Source organism: Cylas formicarius, unplaced genomic scaffold (genome assembly GCF_029955315.1).
Source record: "Cylas formicarius isolate icCylForm1 unplaced genomic scaffold, icCylForm1.1 PGA_scaffold_1__22_contigs__length_36826433, whole genome shotgun sequence".
Taxonomy (NCBI): Eukaryota; Metazoa; Arthropoda; class Insecta; order Coleoptera; family Brentidae; genus Cylas; species Cylas formicarius.
Genome location: NW_026844264.1, coordinates 4,272,005 through 4,294,510, shown reverse-complemented (window position 1 = coordinate 4,294,510; position 22,506 = coordinate 4,272,005). Strand labels below are relative to the sequence as shown.

Genomic DNA, 22,506 nt, shown 5'->3' with positions numbered 1-22,506 from the left:
TAAGGAAACTCAAATTAGCGATAAAGCTCAGAATAAATTTAACGGTCCGTATGAAATTCTTGAAGTATTTGAAACTTCAGCCACTGTCAAAAATTTAGCTACCGAACAAGTTTCAAAATTTAATTTTGACAAGTTTAAACCTTATTACGATTAAATTAAATTTCTTTCAAGATCTTGGGACTGATCTCTACGGTCGCACCCCAAATCCTCATTACTCCAGTAAATAATACAGTAGGCATCTTATACCATGAAGAAAGTAGTCTAAAAGTATCCAACAACAAATGGAAGCTGCTAGTTTATAAAAAAAAACTAAAACCTCTGCGAGAAACCATACGACATAATAACAAAATACTTTCCTCTCTCACAAAAAATGTTAGACGATTCTTTTCCTCGTACGACAGCCTTAAAAACAAGTATCCAAACTCATTTTAGTCTTCTAACTATAATTGCTGACTCAGTCGAAGAGAAATTTTCAGAAATTACTATCAACACTGAAAATTTTAATTTTAGAACTAAACGCGGTTTAATTAACGGTGTAAGAACTATTTTTAAATTAATTACCGGAAACCTAGACTCTACAGACGGCGAATACTTTAATGAATGTATAAATAAAGTAACAAAATCTTTAATTCTACAATTTAAACTCTCCGAATCGACGAAGAAACTTTTAATCAAGATCTAACTCAAATTTAAAAATCTCTCTATGATATTTCGGACACCGTAGCATTTTACGAATGTCAAATTAAAACACTTAATCTTTGCGAAAGCTTTACGGAAGGTTATGTATATCTAGAGTCTTACCTCAGCGATATATTAAACGCAATCACGTTCACACGAATCAAAGTTTTACATTGCTCTATTATTTACCCACGAGATTTAGTCATTTCTCTTCAGGAAATTTCAAAATCCTTGACAAAAAAAAATAATTTATCACTACCACCCTATACTTCGAGCATTGCAAGGTACGTAGATATTATGGAGCTAGAAGCATTTCAAACTGAAAATAAAATTGTTTTTGTATCAAGAATTCCCTTAATAGAACCTAAAATATACACATTGCATCGTGTTTTACCTATTCCAATTTTGGACAATCGAACACGTTTATTTCATATAATTGCAACAATAATAAAATATTTTGCGCGTGATGACGATTCTTTACTCTATGTAATACCTGAAGATCTAAAAAGCTGCAAACAAATTCGAGTGCATTTATTGGAAGCTCCAGAGTACGAGCTAAACACTGTGTCGAAGAATATAAGAACGTGACCTACAAGAGCCACGCCGTTAAGATTCCATATGATTGCTGTTCTCAAATTCCAGTTTCAACCCCCAGAGTTGAAACCCCTGAAACTAATACTTTGCTGTTTCATTTGCAAATGCCGGAGAAAGAAACCGACAATACTCAGCATCGCCGATGGTAACGATCCCCAACAACCTCCGAAGCCAAGTCGAAGACCCCTGCTCCCGATGCAACTCAAATCACTAACTCCGAAAAGACGGACTAGCATCCACCCAGAAGTAACTGACCGAGAAGCTACGCTTTAATTAGTCTACGAAAAGCTGCAGCTAGGCTCCACCTTTTCACTTAATGGGGGAGCTGTTATATCCGGAAATCCTATTGTCCATATGGGTTAAATGCCACCGACCTGCAAGAGTGCAACGATTGCGAAAACGTCGTGTCAACGATATGTCGCAACATCCGCAGCCGTCGACCCCGTCAACGTCAGCATAAATTTATTATAAATACTAATTTCTATTGTAAAACGTTGTCTGATAACATTCTCTCATCGCGAGGTTATTATGTCCATTTTTAGTTGTATTTTAACGGTCTGATAACATTCTCTCATCACGAGGTTATTATGTCCATTTTTAGTTTGATTTTAACGGTCTAATAACATTCTCTCGTCACGAGGTTATTACGTCCAATTTCATTTTGATTTTTATTTTAATTTAAAGTTAATAAATATATTTTTTTTAAAAAGTTATTTTTGAAAAGTGAAATATAAAATATATATATATATATATATATATATATATATATATATATATATACTTTTCAAAAATATATAAAAATATCCACGTTTTTCAAGAAACAGAAATAAATGGCAATTTTCTAAACTTAAATGCAGAATTTAATAGTCTGGCAATTAATAATAACAATAAATCAAAAAGTTACGTATAAGTTATCTTTTTATAAAAGCAAAAATACCTGATGGAGATTTTTTATAACAATAAGGTAATGTTAAAAATGACGAACCATTTACTCTTCAAAATTGTAACATTTTTGGACTAATGGCATATTTTCAAGCGGTTTTGGAATAAATTCCTCAAGTATTTTCTGATACATACGTGCTGTGCTTCAAAAAACCTATAAGCTACATGTCATTTGTCATATGTCAGTTCTTTTGACGTGTCACGATAAAACACGAATAAAACATTCCTCGTTCATTTTTTAGCATCGAATCTGCAAATACCAGTTGTTAAATAATGTCCAGCGCTCCGATGACACTTACGATCATTATTATGATTATTTATTATTCATTATAAGACCTTTAAGGGTACAAAAAGCTACAGTAAAAAAATATATATATTTTGACAATATCTCTGAACTGAAATAACAACTTAGTTTTTTGTTGTTAGATGGCACCACATATGACGTTGTTCCTGAATTCAATTTTTCATACAAAAGATACTTCTAGTATTTATCAATAAAGGCAACGGTTTTGGATAAAAACGGAGTTGAAGTTAAACCTGCGTTGGAACTTTATAAGCTGTATCATTTCGTTGTACTTTAATTAAGTAGTCCTTTGCTTGCTACCTCTGACTTGGTAAATTACTTACGTAAAGTATTTGACACAGTTAAAAACTATCTGGATTTTTCTTGAAAAAAAATTATTGCAAAACAAAAATTAGTAAAACTTAATACTAGTCAACGTAGTAAACTGTCTCGAGGACAGAGCTATCGAAGCAACCAACCAACCAAAATGTTTTGAAAAATAAACGAAAAAATTGTTGTAGTGGATTGGATTATTTTCTTTCAGTTTTCGCTATCACTTCGGGTGATAATACATAATGTGGTTACTGCAACATAACACATGACATTCAAGAAGTATATTTTCGAAATCTGCGAAATGATCAAACCTCGAAAATTCCAATGCAGGTTGTTGAAACTGAAACACAGTTTTTATCCAAAAAAAACCGCTTTTAGTTACAATAGCAAAAATATCTGGGTTCACTGAGCAGAAATTCAATAACTATATTTTAAAACTACAGCAAATAGGAATGTTTCGAATTTAATCGGTAAGCGGAGGTTAACCTTAACTTTACAAAAATAGCATTTTCTTTCGCTCCGCATAATGGCGTTCGCCAGTTTTCGTCGTTTTTCTCCGATTTTTTTACGTTCGCGGACCAATCCGCCGCGCGGCCAACTTTCATTTATTTTTTTCCTCGGATATGTGAGTAATTTTAAATCGCCTTGAAAACCCGACACTATAAAATGACTAAGAGAGAATTTTTCGAGAACTGGTTCTCGAATGCGGGCAACGGGGATGTTGCAATTATATTATTAGTATCTGCACGGCCTTCGATAGACGAAGAGAAGGAGGTGGCGGTATGCGGCACGTAGCAAATCTTCGACAAAAAATACTTCGACGCTGCTCTGAACTTGAACTTAGTGCACAATCGAAGTGCCAAAAACGACCTTAACATTGTAAAGGTCAAATGTCGGCCTGGGAATGATGCTGATCGCCACGCTACAGGTCGCAATAGGAAGCTCTATTATTCTTTAGAGTTTATAAGAATCAATAGACTTAGAGCCCAGTAAGCCGTGCGACCATAAAGTTGATTTAAAATTAATTAACAATCAAGATAATTGTAAAATCAACATAAGGAAAGTTAGGAGGCACGCTGTAATAATGCAGATGCTATTAATATTTTTTTTTACAAATTCCACTATCACCAAACCTTGCCCAACCAAGAACCTCATAGCTTTTATAAAAATAACATCATTGATGAAAAACAATTTTATTGGTGGAACTGATGAAAAATTTATTTATAGTTTAACTAAACGTAGTTCAGATCCTTAATATAATTAGCACTGTTAAGAATAGGGCAAAAGAAACCCACACCATCAATATCACTTTACTGCAACTTTGTTGCCCCACAATTGTATAGTATATTGTCCACATTATTAATGGCTGCAGATCGAATATTTCATATAAATCGCCAAACAATATAGGACCCGTAATTTTTAACAAAATATCTACCGAAATATAAATTGTTAATTAGAAAGAAACTTAAAGTCAAAACTAAAGAACTGTTTAGTTGAAAACTGTTTTTACAAAGTTGAAGAGTTATTATAATAACGTGGTATGTTATATGCACTTTGTTAGATGTTTCGGCTTGACGAATTCTTGTACGTTTTTGAGGTAATGCCTACATATATTGTAAATTTGTCTTATGGAAATAAACTGAAGTGAACGGAACTCCTGTACTGTGAAGAGAAGCACAACTCAAAAGTCATACCTCTGGCTAAACATAAAAAAAAACTACAGTTTCATCATTTGCTCCTCAATATTTACAATAGTTTGCTCCCGACATTAACGAGTTTTAGATCTGGTTATAGTTGTGAAAGCGCTCTTGCAGATGTAATGAATGATATTTTTAAGGCTGTTGATCATAACAAAATTAGTGCCTTACTAGATCTATGAAATTATCACTTCTATTCTTCATCACATAGGATTCAATCGATTCAACTCGGATCGTTCATTTTAAATTGCCCTTGACTGTTAACAAAGGAGTACCCCAGGGTTGTATTTTAGGTCCACTTCTGTGTGCGATTTTTATATCCAGGTTTACACATGACAGTACATTACTCTCAACTGTACTTTCCGTTTTCTACCTTAACAGTATTAATTCTGATTTAAGTAGATTTTCCGATTTTGTAATAAATCCTCAAATTTTTGGAAATGACAATCAAATGGATAATATAAAAAGCAAAGTAAAATTCTATATTCTCAGTTTCGCCTTTTTGTAACAAAAAAATATAGGATTTGCTCTAGATTCTCGGCTAAAATTCAAAGTAAATATGATTTATAAATATCTTTCCTTAAGACTTTTGTCGTTATTGGCCTTGAAAAATAAGTTTAAAAACTGCCTTTTCAGTAAGCAAAATGCATTTTTTAATTCCTCGGAATATAATTTTGGCACTATTATTGTCATTATAAAGTTATTTATTACTATTATTATTATTATTGAAATTTAATACGAAAATCCAGTACATTAACATAGCAAAGCAGTTCACAGGATAGTAGAGTATAGGATGTGATGCAAAAAAAAGATTGAAAAATATCTTAGGTTTGATAGGATCGAAATATAATAGAGATAGGTTAGTTTTTTTTTTACACAATACTTGACAAAGAAATACATTAAGCAAAGTTCATTTTAAAATTAAGTAAGTAAATATAACAAAGCAATTAGGAATTTTCGGAAATAAGGGAAAAAGATTAAGCTTGGTGTAACAGGTTTTGGGTAGATTTGAGAGGCATTATGGTTTTAGCATAAAAAGGAAAATCATATCTGCAGTATTAAAACTAAATGTACTTGAATATTAATTATTCCAGTTTTATTAACAAAAACTTATTTACAAAACTAAATAAGCATCTTGTTTCCATTACAGATATAAGTTCGTGCAATAGCGATAGGAATAAGGTAGTGGAAAAAAGGCAAACCCTGTTTACGGTTTTGTACACAGATATCCATAAATAAAATATTGATTTTGTGGCTTTACTACTGAAATTTTAAAAATGTATAGAAAAAAATTCTTTAATTTTTTGTAAACACAACTATTAAAAGTTCGTATTCATAACAATAAAAAACTTTTGATGCCATATAAGATTTAGCAAAATATTAAATGAAGAAAGCTCATCAAGATCTGCTGTGTATGTTGGGAAATAAATTTGCAGGTCATCCCCATACCTATGATAGTTACATTTAGTTATATGGTGGACTAGATCAGATGTAAAAACCGTAAAAAGAATCGGTCCAAGAATAGAACCTTATGGAACACAGCCGTTTCCGTTTAGACGTGATAGCAGGTCCCTCAGCCCCAGCCAAATGCAAGGTTATAAAAAAATTAAACCGCCTTTGACTATTTTCCACTTGTATTTAACCGCGTACATTCAAAAAATTCATTATTTCGCCTCATTTTTAATCCTTAAATCCGATCCGAAGGCCGAACATAATCGATCTGACTGTATAAATAATGCATATACCGACGAAACTCTTCCTGAATGGCTGCGAAACAATTACCGCTATTGACGAAATTAATTCACGTTTATTTTAATTAATGCCTACGTGCGAGTGCGAGTTTCGGCACAGACACACCTTCTCGGGATATACGTAACGAAAACAAAAAAAAGGTTCGCCCCCTCCTCCTCCACCCCGAACCCGCGTTCTTTGTCGAACAAAAGTTCTGTTGCACCGCCGGGCGCGGACCTTGATCTTTTTTCTTTCTTTTCACGAATTCCATTCACGCGTTTTACGATTAGCTCCTGTTTTGATGACGAGAGATCCGGGGTATACTACGGCGACCCAAAGATTGTACGCTTAAATACTCATAACCTTAAACATCAACAGAAATTTTACGGGATTTACCGTAATTTATTGAGGATTTGCAGTGATTTACGGTAATTTATTGAGGATTCGCAGTGGTTTACGATAATTTATTGGGAACCTTGGGACATTTGCATGGATTTATGGTGATTTATAGTCTTGTTATTGGTTATTTATGGAAATTTGCACGGATTTACGTGAATTTATCTGGGCCAAAGAAACTTTGTATATTTTACCAGTTGGTATATTTTGAAGCACCACTTTGCATTTGGGGTTTGCTTTTATCTATTAGCAAAAGAAAAAAATTAATGAACCGAACATAAAAAATTATCTTTAACACCTCGAAATATATTCAGTAATATTGTCTGTGACTTAACAACGCGCATGGGACAGTAAATATATTTTTTGTAGGAAAGTATTAGAAATTTTCCCGTTTTCAAGAAACAAAAAATTGTCTTTTTGGAAATAATTTTCCAGAAAGAAATACATTTTACGACAAATACATTGTTTTTAAGACAGTGTTGTTGTTTGTCCACAAATTAAAAATGCGTAAGTAATTATATTAAGAATGTATTGGTCTTTTTCTGTTTAATATTCGCTTTACTGTTCGACCACGGTTCCAGTTTATCACATATCTCTGTGTCAGATATCACTCTGTCTCTGATATTAATACAACATGGCTTTGTCAATTGATCGGGTTTCAGTCTAGATCTAGCATATTAAGAGAAGCATTTTCTGAAAATATGCCCATACCAGTGCGGCGATCGTTGTTTAAGAAGGAAGTGCGTGGAATCTGGGATTTTGCTCGGAAAATTATCTATCTTAGCTAAATCATCTATCTGCTAATTTTTACCGTCCCGAGACTACTCAACTATTTATTTATTTCATTTTTTTATATCCCTTCAAACAGCGCTTACTTTGGACGGTACAAAAAACGACAACAGTGGAAAGAAAAAGTAAAAACGTTAAAAAATAGAAAAGGATCTGTGAAAATCTATTTTCTATTTGTGCATCAAATTCCAACCATAATTCATGTATATTCCAATACCTATCTCTTACCTTTTTTGAGTAAAAATATGTCAAAGAAATTATTTTATTAGGTATTGAAAATTCCCAAAATTAACTTCTTGACAATATGCTAATCTGTTTAAAAACTCTTCATTCATTAATTTGCCATATTTCGTTTCTAATTCTAAATATTTTGTTCCTATACATTTTTGATTTCAAATATTTCCAGGGAAACAATCCAGTTGAGTTCCAATGCGCTGTCTCTCTCTGTTTATCTGGCATATCAGGCCTAATTTGGATTGTAGAAAGAAACTGTGAGAGTAGGAGTTAAGTTATTTTGAATAAATTGCAAATATTATTTTTTTGTGGATACTGTCTAAAATTTGTACTTCAATACCTACAATTTTGTTTATTTACAGTATCACTTAAACACACAGTCTGTGGTTGGGATCATCTTCGTTTAGCTCCTGTAGTAATGTAATCTTGAATGATACTTTTCTTCTTTTAATACACGTAAAGCTGTTCGTTCGTGAACATCAGTATTTGAAGCTACTTTAGAAGATTGATTGATTGATGACGATTATTCTCAACTTATAAAATGTTTATTCTCGTGTTCTCATTAATTTTTGGCCGACCTGGCCTATTTCTATAAATTTTCTCTTGATTTTACTCATTGTCGATCGTGTAATGGGTCTTTCTGGATATTTTGCATTAAACAAATTACAAACTTCTTCTATAGTTCTCGTTGTGTCTCCATATCTAATGAAAATTAAAATTTCAAATCATCTAAATAAATAAATCAAAAATAAAGCAATACAATACTCTAATAATAATGATACACAATTTATGCTATTAGATTATTACGTTAGATTGTAGAATAATTTGGATAGCCTTATGTAACACGCACAGTCTTTCGTCTCTTATTCTTAAGTTAACTAATTAATGCTCATATAATTTATTATATTTATTTTATATATAAACAAAACACCATTCAAATAACGAGTGACAGTCAACTTGGTCATTCCAAATTAAATGTGGAGAGAGGTATGTTCACACAGAGACATAAACAACTTAGGTATAAGGTTGTTCGGAAAGTCATTTCGTTTTTTCCCGTCAGAGGACTTAATTACGTTTTTTCGAAACCAACTTCACACTTAAGCCGCATAACCATTATATGTCTTGAGAGCTGATATTGCAAGGCTTGTGTGTGAAAAAGTTCTATTAATTCTACGCAGTAGTTTTTGGTTGGTGCCCTTTTAAATATGGAGAGCAATAAGCAGCAATTTCGTCATATTTTACTTTTTTACTTCAGAAAAGGTAAAAATGCTATCCAAGCGAGCAAAAAATTGACAGATGTGTATGGAGAAGGCGTGTTAACAGTACGCCAGTGCCAGAACTGGTTTGCAAAATTTCGATCCGGCAATTTTGATGTCGAAGATGCACCACGGTCTGGAAGGCCGGTCGAAGCTGACAAAGATGCGATAAAGGCATTAGTTGATGCAAATCGGCGAATAACCACACGAGAGATCGGTGAGAGATTAAATTTGTCGAATTCGACTGTTTATGGCCATTTGAAAGGCATGGGCTTAACCTCAAAGCTCGATGTGTGGGTGCCCCATGTCCTTACGGAGCGAAATTTGTGTCGTCGCGTTGACGTGTGTGATTCGCTTCTCAAACGTCAAGAAAATGATCCATTTTTGAAGCGGATTATTACTGGGGACGAAAAATGGGTTGTATACAACAATGTTAAACGCAAGAGGTCATGGAGCAGAAAAGATGAACCGGCTCAAAGCGTGTCAAAAGCCAACATTCACCAAAAAAAGGTGATGCTCTCCGTTTGGTGGGATGTCAAAGGAATCGTTTTTTTTGAGCTTTTGCCGGACAATACAACGATTAATTCAGAAGTCTATTGTCATCAACTGGACAAATTGAGAAGATAAATTGAGAAAGAGAAGAGGCCCGAATTAATCAACAGGAAGGGTGTAGTGTTCCACCAGGATAATGCGAGACCTCACACAAGTTTGGTCACTCGCCAAAAACTTTTACAGCTTGAATGGGACGTACTGCAACATCCACCATATTCTCCAGATCTGGCGCCTTCCGACTACTATTTGTTCCGGTCCCTGCAAAATTTTTTGGAAGGCAAAACATTTACCTCAAATGAAGATGTCAAAAACCACCTGAACCAGTTTTTTGCCAGCAAGGACCAAAACTTTTATGAGAGGGGAATTATGTTACTGCCAGAAAGATGGCAAAAGATGTTGGACCAGAATGGCCAATATATAATTTAATAAAATATTTATTCATTATACGAAAACTGTCTTTCATGTTCCCCAAAAAAAACGAAAGGACTTTCCGAACAACCCAATATTATACTTACTTCTATACTTTTGAATTATTTATTTTATAGGCTTTATTTAAAATTTGTTTATAATGTTGGGTAAATTTCAAATTGATCTACAATTGAACCCCGAGCTCCCTTTTTCCTAATGAACATCAAGCCTTTAACCGAATAGAACTTATGTGTGAAAGTTTGTATCTGACATGGACATCGCATTCTTACTAAACTATTTAGACACAGAATATTTTGAACTTATCTTATCTAACAGCTATATGGAGAAAGTTGTTAATTTCGGGGTTTAAAAATATACCTAGCGCTTAGGAACTCCACGTAATTTCAGGATAATTTTGATTTTATTTCGTTATCTGACAAAATAGCCCAAAAACACATATTTACTATACTACGTTTCAGTTTCTGTCTCTCATGATTGTTAATGTTGCGCGTACGCGCTTCCCGTGACTAAACTTTTGGTTTCACTAGCATTCGAGTAATAATAATAATTAAAAAAAAAGAAATCTTGAAGCGTATCCGACCGTTACAAGAGTGGGCGGGAACCGTGTTTATTAGACAAGTTAGCAGCCTTTGGCAATTTAGGGGCGGCTCTCCGACGTTTTAGTTCGCAAACGGATGCGATAATTACACCGGTCGCGCCATACCGCACGGCCCGCGGTTTCCAACAAAGAAAACCCGTACACGTAGGTATATCGGGTTGCGTTTTAGCTGATAGGTCGGGTTTCGAGAATGCGACTCGCGACGTCCTTGGCGGCCTGCCTACGTGCACATAATATTTAGCGAAGTACATTTTGCAAACCGGACCCCTACGCATATCCTTTTTTTCTCTAATTTTGAGTTATCATCCTCGTTTCTGACATAGGCAAAGTTTGAGAGCAAGAGCGAGAGACAGGATGAGAAATTTTTCAAAACAAAAGATATATACGAGCCCGGTCGCATATGAATTGGACCAAGAAGATATATTAACACAATGTTGCATTTCAAAACTAATTTTTATTATTTTTTTTAAATAACTCTAACAAAAACAACTAAGATAATTTGATGCGATATACTTTTAACAAATAACCAATATCAGGTTATTTTAATTATATAAATAAAAAAATAACAAAAAATATTTCATAAGGTCTGGCGCATATTAATTGGACCAAACGCTACCTTAGTACTACCTGTGTGTGCAGCCACCTTTTTGTTTTAAAACGGCACCGATTCTCTTCTGCATAGTGTGTTCATAGTAATGTTTTACAGTATTCGGGTTGAAGCTTATCCCAATTTTCCTTAAGTTTTGGAATTAGTTCAAGAATAGTGCGGAGTACTTTGTTCATATGGTGCCACAAAGTCTCAATTGGAGATAAGTCCGGGCTACTTAAACAAGTATATTCATTTCTGCAAACTATAACTTAACAGTCGGAAATATGAATCCTCCTTCTCAATCAACGGCAGCAATTGTTTTTCTAAAATAACTAATAATAATAATTGCAGCATTAACCGTGCCATCAAATCCTTGTCTACCAACTTTTTTTGAGACAGTCTGCGCGATATTGTTCGCCTGGCATTCGGATGGTTCGACTCCGTGAATCACAAACACAAACTTTAAACTTAGATTCATCGCTCCAAATAACTGAGTCCCATTGATTTGGTAGTCATGTTTTATGCTCCGTTGCCCATAAAAGTCGATTTCGTTTTTGTTGCGTGCGACTTCTCTTTATTATTTAACTTACTTTGTAGTGTGTGTAGTGTCTTTTGAATCTCGTCTACCAATTGCATGTGACCATTTTACAGCTATCTTTTGCAGCTCTGCAATCCTGTTTGATAATTGAGCGAAGAGTCCGCTTTTCTCATTCTGTGATCTTAGAACGACGGCCGGTTTCCGGATATTGCAATTACTTTTAAATAGTGTGACAAAGTTCCCCACCCTGCGTTGCTGTATTTTTTGCAATTTGTACCCGGATACTGAATTTTTGTGGGCAGCAACAATGCGATAACGTCTTTCCGCGAACCATTTTTGCGAATTTAGACGCTAAATTGACTACTAGACAACAATCTTATCATTATTTTTTGTGTTACCATGGCCCGCATAATAAAAATATCCGATAAATCTGATTTCCGGAAAATTTTTCATTAGTATTATGCATTTTGCATTTCAGATTGTCGCATCTAAAATACGGGGTTTCTTTAAAAGTTGTAGTATATTTAGGCCCATAGAATAAAGCAGGTGTCACACACTGTCAAAGTCAAGATTGGAGCGCACAAAGGCATTAGAAAGTCTGACCAGCGATTTGGGATCTTTAAATTCTTTGCTAACCCTTGTAATAAAACCCAAGTTTCTGTAAGCCTTTTTCATTATGTTTCCAGTATGAATTGCAAAACTCAGTTTTTTTTCTATAGTTACTCCAAGATGCCTTATTTGCTTTACTTCCTTACTAAAGGGTGATGCAATAAGGGTTTTCACATTAAAATAATAAAAAAACTCGGAAGAATATAAAAATATACAAACATTTTTATTTGCCATTTTAGATTAGTGTATGACAATTAGGTATGAAAGATGATGTCATTCAAATCAACCCCGCGACTCATGTGGCATGACGTAATTCGTTCTGGAATAGTTTTGGTTAGTTTATTTCTATACACTCTGCTTTTTAGATACCCAAAAAAAAATCTAGGGGAGTAAGATCACATGATCGCGGCGGCCAATTGATATCGCCGTTACGTGAGATAATCCGACCAGGAAACTTGCCCCGTAGCAATTGCATCGTTTCTCTGGATGTGTGACAAGTGGCTCCATCCTGTTGGAACCACAACCTTCCAACTGCTCCCAGAAAAAATCAGATATCATGTTTCGATAGCGAACACCATTAACCGTAACAGCGTTCTCCGCATTACCCTCAAAAAAAAAGCGCCAATTATTCCTCCGCACCAAACAGTCACTTTTTGAGGATGCATTGCTTTTTGAACAATCTCTCTTGGATTTTCTAATCCCCAAATACGAGCATTGTGTTTGTTTACAAAGCCACTAACGTGAAAATGTGCCTCATCGCTAAAGATGATTTTCGTTGAAAAATGAACTCCTTGTTCTCGTATCCATTCTGCAAACACGCGGCGTTGTTGATGATAACTCCTGAGTTATTTGGATTTCATATGGGTGTAGATGCAAGTCTTTTGTTAAAATTCGCTGTGTGGTTGAATATGTAAGGCCCACTTGCTGCGATCGATGACGAATCGATGTGTTTGGATCTTCGGCTACACTTTCGCGAACAATGGCAATCTTTTGATCTGACCGACCTGCACGAGCACGTTGAGGGACTTTGAAGTTAGTTGCAGATCCAGTTTGCTCAAATTTTTGAACCACATTCCAAATTGTCCTCGATGATCGACCATTTTCATAATAGGCTTGCACAATTTTTACACGTTGTTCAGTCGTATATTGGTCCATGACTAATTTTGTTTATGTTTTGAGGTTAGAAATCTCATATGATAATAAACAAATACAGTGACGTTTCAAAAATATTTCAGATGTGGAAACTCTTATTGAATCACCCGTTATTTACTCCATTGAATTTACAATCAAAAGCTATATCATTTTTTAACGTCCTGAACTTAACAGTCGGTTTCTTAAACCTATCAAGGTCCTCCCGAAACTTGCGACAGTTGTTGTCGATGCTCCTCACAGTCAAAACGAAGACATTTACCCGCGTCCGCTATGAACAAAGAAAACAGAATAGGTCCCAAGTGCGACCCCTGAGGTATGCCAAAGGTGATATCAATAGATTTAGATTTACTTCCCTTTAACTCAATAAAGTCCTAGAACTAATGTATGAATGAGGAGTTTTGTAAAGAGAACCGTGCACACCGAGTTTTTCAAGTGTTACTAACATTGTAGGATGATGTACTTTATCGAATGCCTTGGAGAAATCAGTGTACGCATTATTTAACGCCTCAGACAAATCCTGAACATAAAGTGAGAAATTAATAGCAACGGACCTACCCCTAAAAAAGTCACGTCGCGTTTCACCAAGAACGTACCTAAGTTTAAAAAATAACTCCTCTGATATAATTACCTGGAATAGAAAGAATTGATATGGGTTAGTAGTTTGTGATATGAACAGGCACTACTTTGGCACAAACTTTTGTTAAAGATTAAAAAATTTATCTGGCCCAGGGCATTTATTTATATGCAATTTGTTTAACTCAATTCTAACCTGCTCTTCAGAAATGAAGTTTAAAGTAATATGTTAATATGATTTAAAGTTTTCTCGGAGTGGTAGATAACGTCCAGTAGGAGAAATTGTGCAGTTACCTCAAAGCATGACATCTTTATCTGTAGCATCTTTATATATAGCTAAGACGTGACGTAACTGCACAACTGCTCTGACTTTCTTGTGTCATTTTCCGCCAGCCAAAGCTGAAATGGAAACATGCAATACTTCCTTACGACCACGATGTCAGCAGCGCCACCATCCGAGAATAATTTCGCGAACAGGGTAAAACGCGCACGCATGCGCAGTCATATACGGTTACATAATATGAATATTATTTATGGAAAGTGCCGGTCCGAGGGGCGTCACTTCCCATTCGTCCTTTGATATCGTATATTCAAATCTTTCGCCTCGACCCAGTGGTTTTGTTTCAAACTGCCGACCCGTACGACAGAAAAGTCGCATATATAATGATATTCTTAATCCGGCCGGTATCATTTGCATTTCGACTTCGCGGGCGATTTAAACGCGATCTGGCGGACAATTTTCAAGGCCCATTTCGCGGCACCCGACGTATTTTTTTTTATTTATTTTTCTCAGCGCGCGTGCAAAAACGAGGCCGAAAAAAATTAAAATTAAATTTCAAATCGCGTTGCGCCATTCCGGGCGACAAAAAATGTCGATAGATGGTAATGCAGTAGCCCAACATCAAAATTTTTTGCATTTTATATCCAAAACATGAAATGAAATGGGGTTGTTGCCCTTATGAATTGTATAAGTAGGGACGTTTTAGTATCGACATTTGATTCGTCAGTGTTTGCAAGACAAAAAATGAAATAAATACATTTCGAATTACAATTTAATTTAATACAAATAATAATAATTATTATTGTAAGATTGCATGTGAAAACAGCATTAGAGAGTGCCAGATCATGCTAGATTACTTTCACTTGTCAATGTCAAAATATTTAATCGTTTTATCAGTGCTTCAAGTCCATGTTGGGCAATGGTTAAATGCTACTTTTCTTAAAAGATTACAAAACAAAATTCAGTTGAAGGCAGAGTTCGAAATGTTTGCAGTACTCCATGAAGATTGCATAATGTTAGGAACGATTTAAATGACTGAATTTTTTATTGTCAAAATGCGCAAGGGGCTAATTTTCAAAATTCAATAAAATAGTGAAAAATTATAAAACTATTTAGTTTTTAAATTTAAGCTACGGTTAAGTAATAGAGAAGCAATAAAACATTTGCGGCGATTCATTTTACCGTCTTGCCAAAACTGACGAATCAAATTTTTCAAAAATTTCATTTTGACATTTTGAGATATTGTTTTTATGTCAAAAATTAGACATTTTAATTAAATACGTGCATACAAAATTTCACCGTGCTATATAGGTAGGTAGAACAAATAATGTCGGGGGCACTGTAGATAAGCTGGTGTTACCTACAATTTCGTCGGAAATTTAATTAATTAATTGAATTGAATTAAAAAATAGAGTATTGGGAACCACAGAGACATGCCTCGAACTTATAAGATAGGTAATACATAGAAAAGAAAAAATAACGAAGCGCGATAATAGTTTTCACTTACCAATAAAAAAAAAAAATTAGTTAACAAAATAATAATAATAATAATACTTATAGAATGTAAAAACAAAAAAAAAAAGAAAACGAAGCACGAATTTATCTGTAAAAAAAAGCTATTGCCAAGGTACCAGGCCTCAAAGATTTGTTTCTAAAATAATCTAAAAACATACCTGAAAGCAAATCACTGTGGATTTAGAAAACATTTTAGCACCACTACAGTGCAGGCGTCATAGTGAATAGTACTTGTACGGTCATTCTTAATTTAATACTTCATAGCCACAATTTAACATTCGCAAAATTGAACTATTTTTGAATCTCAAATAATTCTTAAATAAATCTTACTAAAGATATTCTACCAGGTCTTCCATTAAGGGCAACGAGGTACGGTATTAATAAAAACAGCTGTTCCTAAAAATTTAAAAAAAAAAGCAATTCGGAGAAGAGAAAATGCGGAAAATTATTTTTGGGCTTCTGAAATGACCACCAAGGGGCGGAATTGCCTCTCGACATAAAAATAGACTGGACAGCTATATCAAGAGTGCAGAAGTTTAGATATTTGACGTGTTGGTTTGGAGAAGATCTAAATCCAGATATGGAAATAAGAACCAGAATAGAAATAGCTAGAGGAACATTTTTTAAATTGCGAAGCTTGCTAAGTGACATAAGCCTTAACACCCAAATCCGCTATAATTTCATTAAATGCTACGTCTTTCTGTGCTCTTGTATGGGGGCGCGTTGTCGATCAAGTTTAACAGGTCGAACAAACTAGAAGCGTTTGAAATATGGGTTTATCGTGGTATGCCGAAAATGTTCTGAACTGACCAAGTAATTAATGAAGAGTTTTTACTGCGAATGAACAACGTTAAGCAAAAATGCCTACTTAGGACATATAATGAGGAGTAATAAGTATGAATTTCTAAAACTTATAATAGAATGGTTAAAGAACGTTAGAGAATGGACAGAACTGGACTTCCTGGATTGCTGAGAAGCGCACAAGATGGAAATGAATTTGCCAGAATAGTTCTTCATTGAATGAAGCTGGTACCTAAAGAAGAAGACGTGGTACGGACACATGGAAAGAATTTCAAACCGCCGATGGCCTAAAAGAGTATTCCTTTGGCAGAAGAAAACGAGGAAGCCAAAACTAGAAAAAGTCATCTAACAATCGTAACATCTGAGGACTGTGAAAACTGATGAAACATTTTCAATTATTCGTTTCTAAAATTATAAACTGTTATTTCCCTGTAGAATTTTGTTTCAATCGACAAAAACGTTAATTAAAGCTTCACGTGACGAAATCCCGACTCTCGTTTTTGTAGGTTAGGAGTCCGTGTTCTCGGCCTACTTAAATCAAAAACGCGCGTCAACAATCGTTCCTCGAAACTCGGGGCGCGAGGCAAAATTCTAAAAATGTCTATGAGACTCTGCTCGGATAATGGCGCATGCCTTGGACATAATAAAACGCGATTATTATTATAAATAATAATAACGCATACCATTATGTTATATGGAAGTTATATGGTAATCGGTCACGCGCGGTCAGTCGCGAAGTTAACGTCCACTTAAGTTGTGCAACATGATAATTGTTCCGGAAGGTCGCAAGAGAGAAAATAAGGTCGCTTGACACGCATCTTTTAACCGGCCGGAGGTTAAAGCTATCGAGGTTTCTTTTAAATTATGCTCGTTTGGAGAAAATTCCCATTGTCGTTTTTATATGGCGACGGCGGAATGACTAAGCGATTTCGATCGTTCAAAATGATGCCGAACGCTTGTTGATAAACGCTAGGATCGACGTTGCTAAAGTGGGTGTGCTTAACATGGCGAAAACACCATTACTAGCCTTTATTGGCGATTCAAGAATTCGATGAGACCCCTGGCGCGGGAAAAAATGTTTAAGTATTTCTATTATTATAATATTAAAGGAAAAACTTTCCGGCTTCAAGTCCAAAGAGAAAATAACTTCCTATGTTTGATAGATGCCGCACAAGAAACAATTAATTACCAATAAAAATTAACGAATGTAAAAATATTACTATTTAAATCTACCCAGCATACTTTAGCAGAACTACATCAACATACTTGCACATTCCATCTTCTTGCAACTTTGCCAGGGCGACGTAAACTTGGCCCTTAATTTCACAAAGAGTGCTTTTATTTTACCGGCTGCCCTTTCTTGTAGCTGGATTCAAAATAAATATCTTTTTAAAAGTTCAGTATCTTTATGACGGTTCAAGCTAGAGCCCTTAGTATTTTTAGCAAACAACAGCAAACAGATTGGAATAAGACGTTTCCTTTGCATTTTCCTGTATTTGAAGGTGCTTTTCTCTGACAGTTTTTACTGAAATCAACCCATCCTCTGGATTCTGTATCTGGTGTATCAAACCAACATCAAATTATATATTTGCTCTCTGATCGAGAGTTAATAATTTTCTGAAAGCAATTTAAATCTCCAAATGCTCAATCTGTGTACTTCCATTACCAATTGTTTTTTGTCTTCTTTAAGAGGGTGGCTGGCGCGACTAGTAATTATATTGACTTTAGCTTCCAGCTTCCTTTTCAGTTTATCCAAAGTTTAGTATATTTTTCTTCCAATGTAACAATGGAGGTAGTAATTAATTTTGAAAAGCTAAGACGATATACCTTATAACACGCTTTAATCATAATGAAACATTTCGAAAAATGCTGTCTAAATAAGCAATGAAATAATTTGGTTTAGTTGTAACATTTTCCGTTATTATCTTACAAAATACACATCGGACAATTTGAGTCAACGTCAATTTTTCCGCGAACTGTTGATTCGATTTGGATATATTGGATTCTTTAATTGTACCCTAAATAATCAGAAGAGATGTTATGAAAAACATTTTTATTCAAGTTTAGGTTTTAGGCATATATATAGTGTTTAAAAAAACAGTTCTATAATCATATTCTGCCTGAATTTCCGTCAACATTATTAGGTGTCTGTCTAAACCTAATCATAGCTTCATCTTTTTTATTCGAGTCCTTATCTCTGTTATTAAACGAAATACGAAATACAATTTCAATCGAATAACGATTATAATGACAAAACACATTATGCAAAAATAGCACAACATTATTTAAATGAGACCTTGAACTGGCCTTCAAATCCATGCAGTCCAGACTTTAATCCAATAGAATATTTATGGGATAAAAGAGGTAGGCAGCTGAACGATTATCAACCCCACCTGCCTCCTTGGATCGTTAAAAAATTTACCATCAAATACAGATAGACTTGTGTATAAACATTGCTTTCAATTATAATTACATGTATAATTTGATACGCCTATTCATCTACGTGTTTTATTTTAAAGAATAATATGTTTTTGACAGTCTGCATTTGACAATTAAATTTTGATATTTAGGCTTCTAAACCAATGTCAAATGTCATTCCTTTTCCTACCAACCAAATGCCAACTTGATGCGTTACTTTTTAAACCGAATAATATTATTATAACATTTTGTTCCAGATTCCGGCAGATCTCGACAAGAGTTGGCACATTCCCAGACCCACACTAGCTCGTAGCTCTGAAAGTTCGCAGGGTTCGACGTCTAGCAAAAGTAGCACTCAGGTAAATCATCAATATATTCTTTTTATTTATTTATTTTTTCACGCGCTCCGACAAAAGGGGGGTTAAAAGAGTTACATCGCATTATTTGAGATAAGTGATCTGAAATCCGCAATAAATCTTCCTAAGCATCTTGTGAGCGTAAATTTAAAAAGTTCAATGATTTTCAATAAATTCTAGATGTTTGTCTGAATATATTAAGCTCTATATGTAAATGTATAAGAAATATACTACTTTTTGGTTATGTGTTTTTGTATACATATATAAATCAGTATTTTTCTATAAACTAAATAAACTGTTTCAAAATTTGTATTAATTTTTAATCAACTGTTTTACATGTCTTGTTTTACCCTCACTTTTGATTTTTATATTATTTTATAATTATGAATTATAATAACCTTCTGGAACAAATAATGCTCCGCCCTTATCAAAACCAAACCTCAAACCTCTACGGATATCTTCAACAAAGGCTTTCGCAATGTACATGACAATGCTCAGCCGATTTGCACAAAATCGATCAGCAAAATTCACGATATTATCGAACGCAATGCTTCCGCCTCCAAAGGTATAGAAAGTGAATATTATTATAACCACGATGTCCTTCTACTAAACCGCATCTTGTAATTACTTATGTATGTGAGTCGTATCACATATGTAATAAAAAACCTGGCCTGGCATTAACTATGTATTTATTATTCTCGCAATTAATGCGACTCCAAATTGTCTGCCGACTTCCATTTTTTTCTTTCATAATCGTTGCACGCTAATAATAATTTTCTTTATGCGGCTATTATATCAGACGATCCTGATAGAACTATTCGCGTTTTTCAAAATTGTTTGATAGCAGGACACATGAAAAACGTAATTTGTTAATTAACACCTAAAAACCACAAGTGGTGCCACTTGGGTTGCCCCACTATATAACTTAGCGTACTATATGCTGTTTAAAAAATATGTAGCACACAAAAGTACTATATTTTTTCCATTCAACGTCCACCACAAATAAAACTTGTGTTTGATGTTGCGTTCTATTAATGAAAGTACGCGTTCAGAGAAAAAAGTGTAAGTGAAGAGGCTAAACTTGGTCGTTGCTCAATTTTTCATTTGTGTTATTTCTCCCTTAGTATTTTTTCTTTCCTTATTTAATTTTTTGGCCGGAAATAATAATAATAATTTTGCCGAAAAAAAAAGAACTTCAAATGGTGACGAAAGAAAAAAGCCAAGTTTAAAATTAATAAAAAGTGAACTTTTAACAAATTTAAATAATTTTAAAAATACTATGTTTCATTTGAAAAAATTTGGCAACATTAGGCACAACGAGTAACTGTAGAACATTGTTTCACGATCCGTTTCCATTTCAGAGCGTCAGATCCGGCTCGTTGCTACTGACCGCGACGAATCTCGCGCAGATTCATCAAAATCAGCAAGAAGCCGACAACTCCCTGAGCACCAGAGACCAAAACATACAATACTACCTCGAACAATCTAACAGAGACAACGATCTACTGGCCGCACTGCCCAAGAAGAACCCCGAGCCTGACAATGCATCGATCGCCAGTTCGATGCACTTCACCGTTGTCAACGTAAATACCAGACAAAAGCAGCCGAAACGTAGCTGCTGTAGAAGGCATCAACTGACGATACTCGTTATGACCATGTCTGCCTTGTTCACCGTAGGCATATTGACCGCCATATTTCTCTTAGAAAGTAAAGCTCGACATGGATGAGGAAAGTTTAGAAGAACTAACGCGTGTTTTTTTTCTTTCAGTGAGAGCCAGAAATCGGAATCACTAACAGACTTCCCAAATGAGATGGTGTTATTTCCCAGTATGCGAGAACTTCCATCCCGCGAGGACGGCTATAGTTCTAATTTAGAACAATTATTTATATTTTATTTATAAGTTTAATACAATTTTATCCTGTTTAGCATGTAAAGTCCCAAAGCAAAAACATTAAAATAATGAAATCAGTTCTTAAGTAATTATCAGCGGTAGCAAAATTGGTTGTAATTTTATATGCCCTTTAAAAATTGCAAATTTAAAAGTGTATAATCAATATCCACCGGCAACAGCCTACTTTAATACTTAATTTATATAAAAATTACTGTGATATGTAAAGCAAGCATTAAACATAATGTTGTGTTGTACAGTATTTATCAAGGTATTTATGCATAAAAAAATTGTCGCATGCTCTGTACCGCGATATTGACGTGTCATATCCTTGTTTGTTTAAAATAAATGTATGAGTAAATCGCCGTTTTTTTTTGCTATGCATGAACCTGTCATCCTGTCATTATCACTAAATACAGTTTGACCCACTTACCTCAATATCCTGTAAGGTCTGAGTCCATTTGTACTTCTCCAAATCACACCCATTCCCTTTATTGGGCTTAAGTTTGCCTTTCTCCGACTCATCCTCGTCCTCATCGATTTTCTCAGATATAGAAGACTTTTCGGCTGTAGAAATGCTGCTGCTGCTACTAGATGACGGAACTCCTACCAAATCGTTCAATATCATTAACGCAAAAATGAGGCTGGAGAATCAATTGCGGCTTTACCTTTGTCTTTGTCGATTTCCTTTTGCAATTTTTCAGCTTCTTCCTCTGTAAGTTCTGTAATTTGGGCGGGCTGCGCCGCTTGTGCGGTCACCTGTTTAGCTTTTTTGGCGGCTTCTTTCTCCTTTCTTTCTCTGATTTCGGCCTCATGGTTGGAGCGACTGATTTTTTCATGTTTCTTGAAAGTATTCATCACAAGCTGGAAACATTATTTAAACAACAGGCACCTACAAAAGCGACAACCGTACCTACCTTTTCCCAATCGCCTTCATTTCCCCCGGTAAAAAAATCAGTTTTACGCCCCAAAAAGCTTACAAATGTATCGAGAAGCTGAAAATTGAAAAATTAAGGTAGAGGTTAGGATGCGTGATTCTGTTTTTTACCTGGTGCGGTCCCTCTGGATGATGTTGCGCGATTGTAAGAAAAAGAGAATCGAATTGCTCCGTTTGTTTACAGTCTCCGCTCATATTGTAACTCAGACTTCTTCAGAATCAACGAAATATATTTAAAATATCGACCAAACGTTTTAATACAAACTTGCAAGCCGGTTTTGCTTTTGACACAAGCACGGATTAGTTCATACAGATTTCGAGACACAGCATCGCCACC

General features: G+C 34.8%; 2 protein-coding genes across 2 annotated transcripts; one reads left to right on the top strand and one right to left on the bottom strand.

The window, feature by feature from the left end:
- Positions 1-19,226: 19,226 nt before the first annotated feature.
- LOC132696265 (uncharacterized) lies at positions 19,227-21,577 on the top strand (the record flags this gene model as incomplete). The annotated part of the gene is made up of 3 exons (XM_060661005.1): positions 19,227-19,346; positions 20,705-21,050; positions 21,112-21,577. Coding segments are annotated over 3 exons (492 nt in total), but the record flags the coding sequence as incomplete, so codon positions are not given.
- A 32-nt stretch (positions 21,578-21,609) lies between these two features.
- On the bottom strand, positions 21,610-22,452 carry LOC132696264 (nuclear migration protein nudC-like). The gene is made up of 5 exons (XM_060661004.1): positions 22,281-22,452; positions 22,150-22,227; positions 21,901-22,096; positions 21,666-21,838; positions 21,610-21,621 (listed from the first exon to the last, which is right to left on the bottom strand). Exons 1-5 carry the CDS (start codon positions 22,362-22,364, stop codon positions 21,610-21,612), a joined length of 543 nt encoding a protein of 180 aa, XP_060516987.1. The 5' UTR covers positions 22,365-22,452.
- Positions 22,453-22,506: the final 54 nt, after the last annotated feature.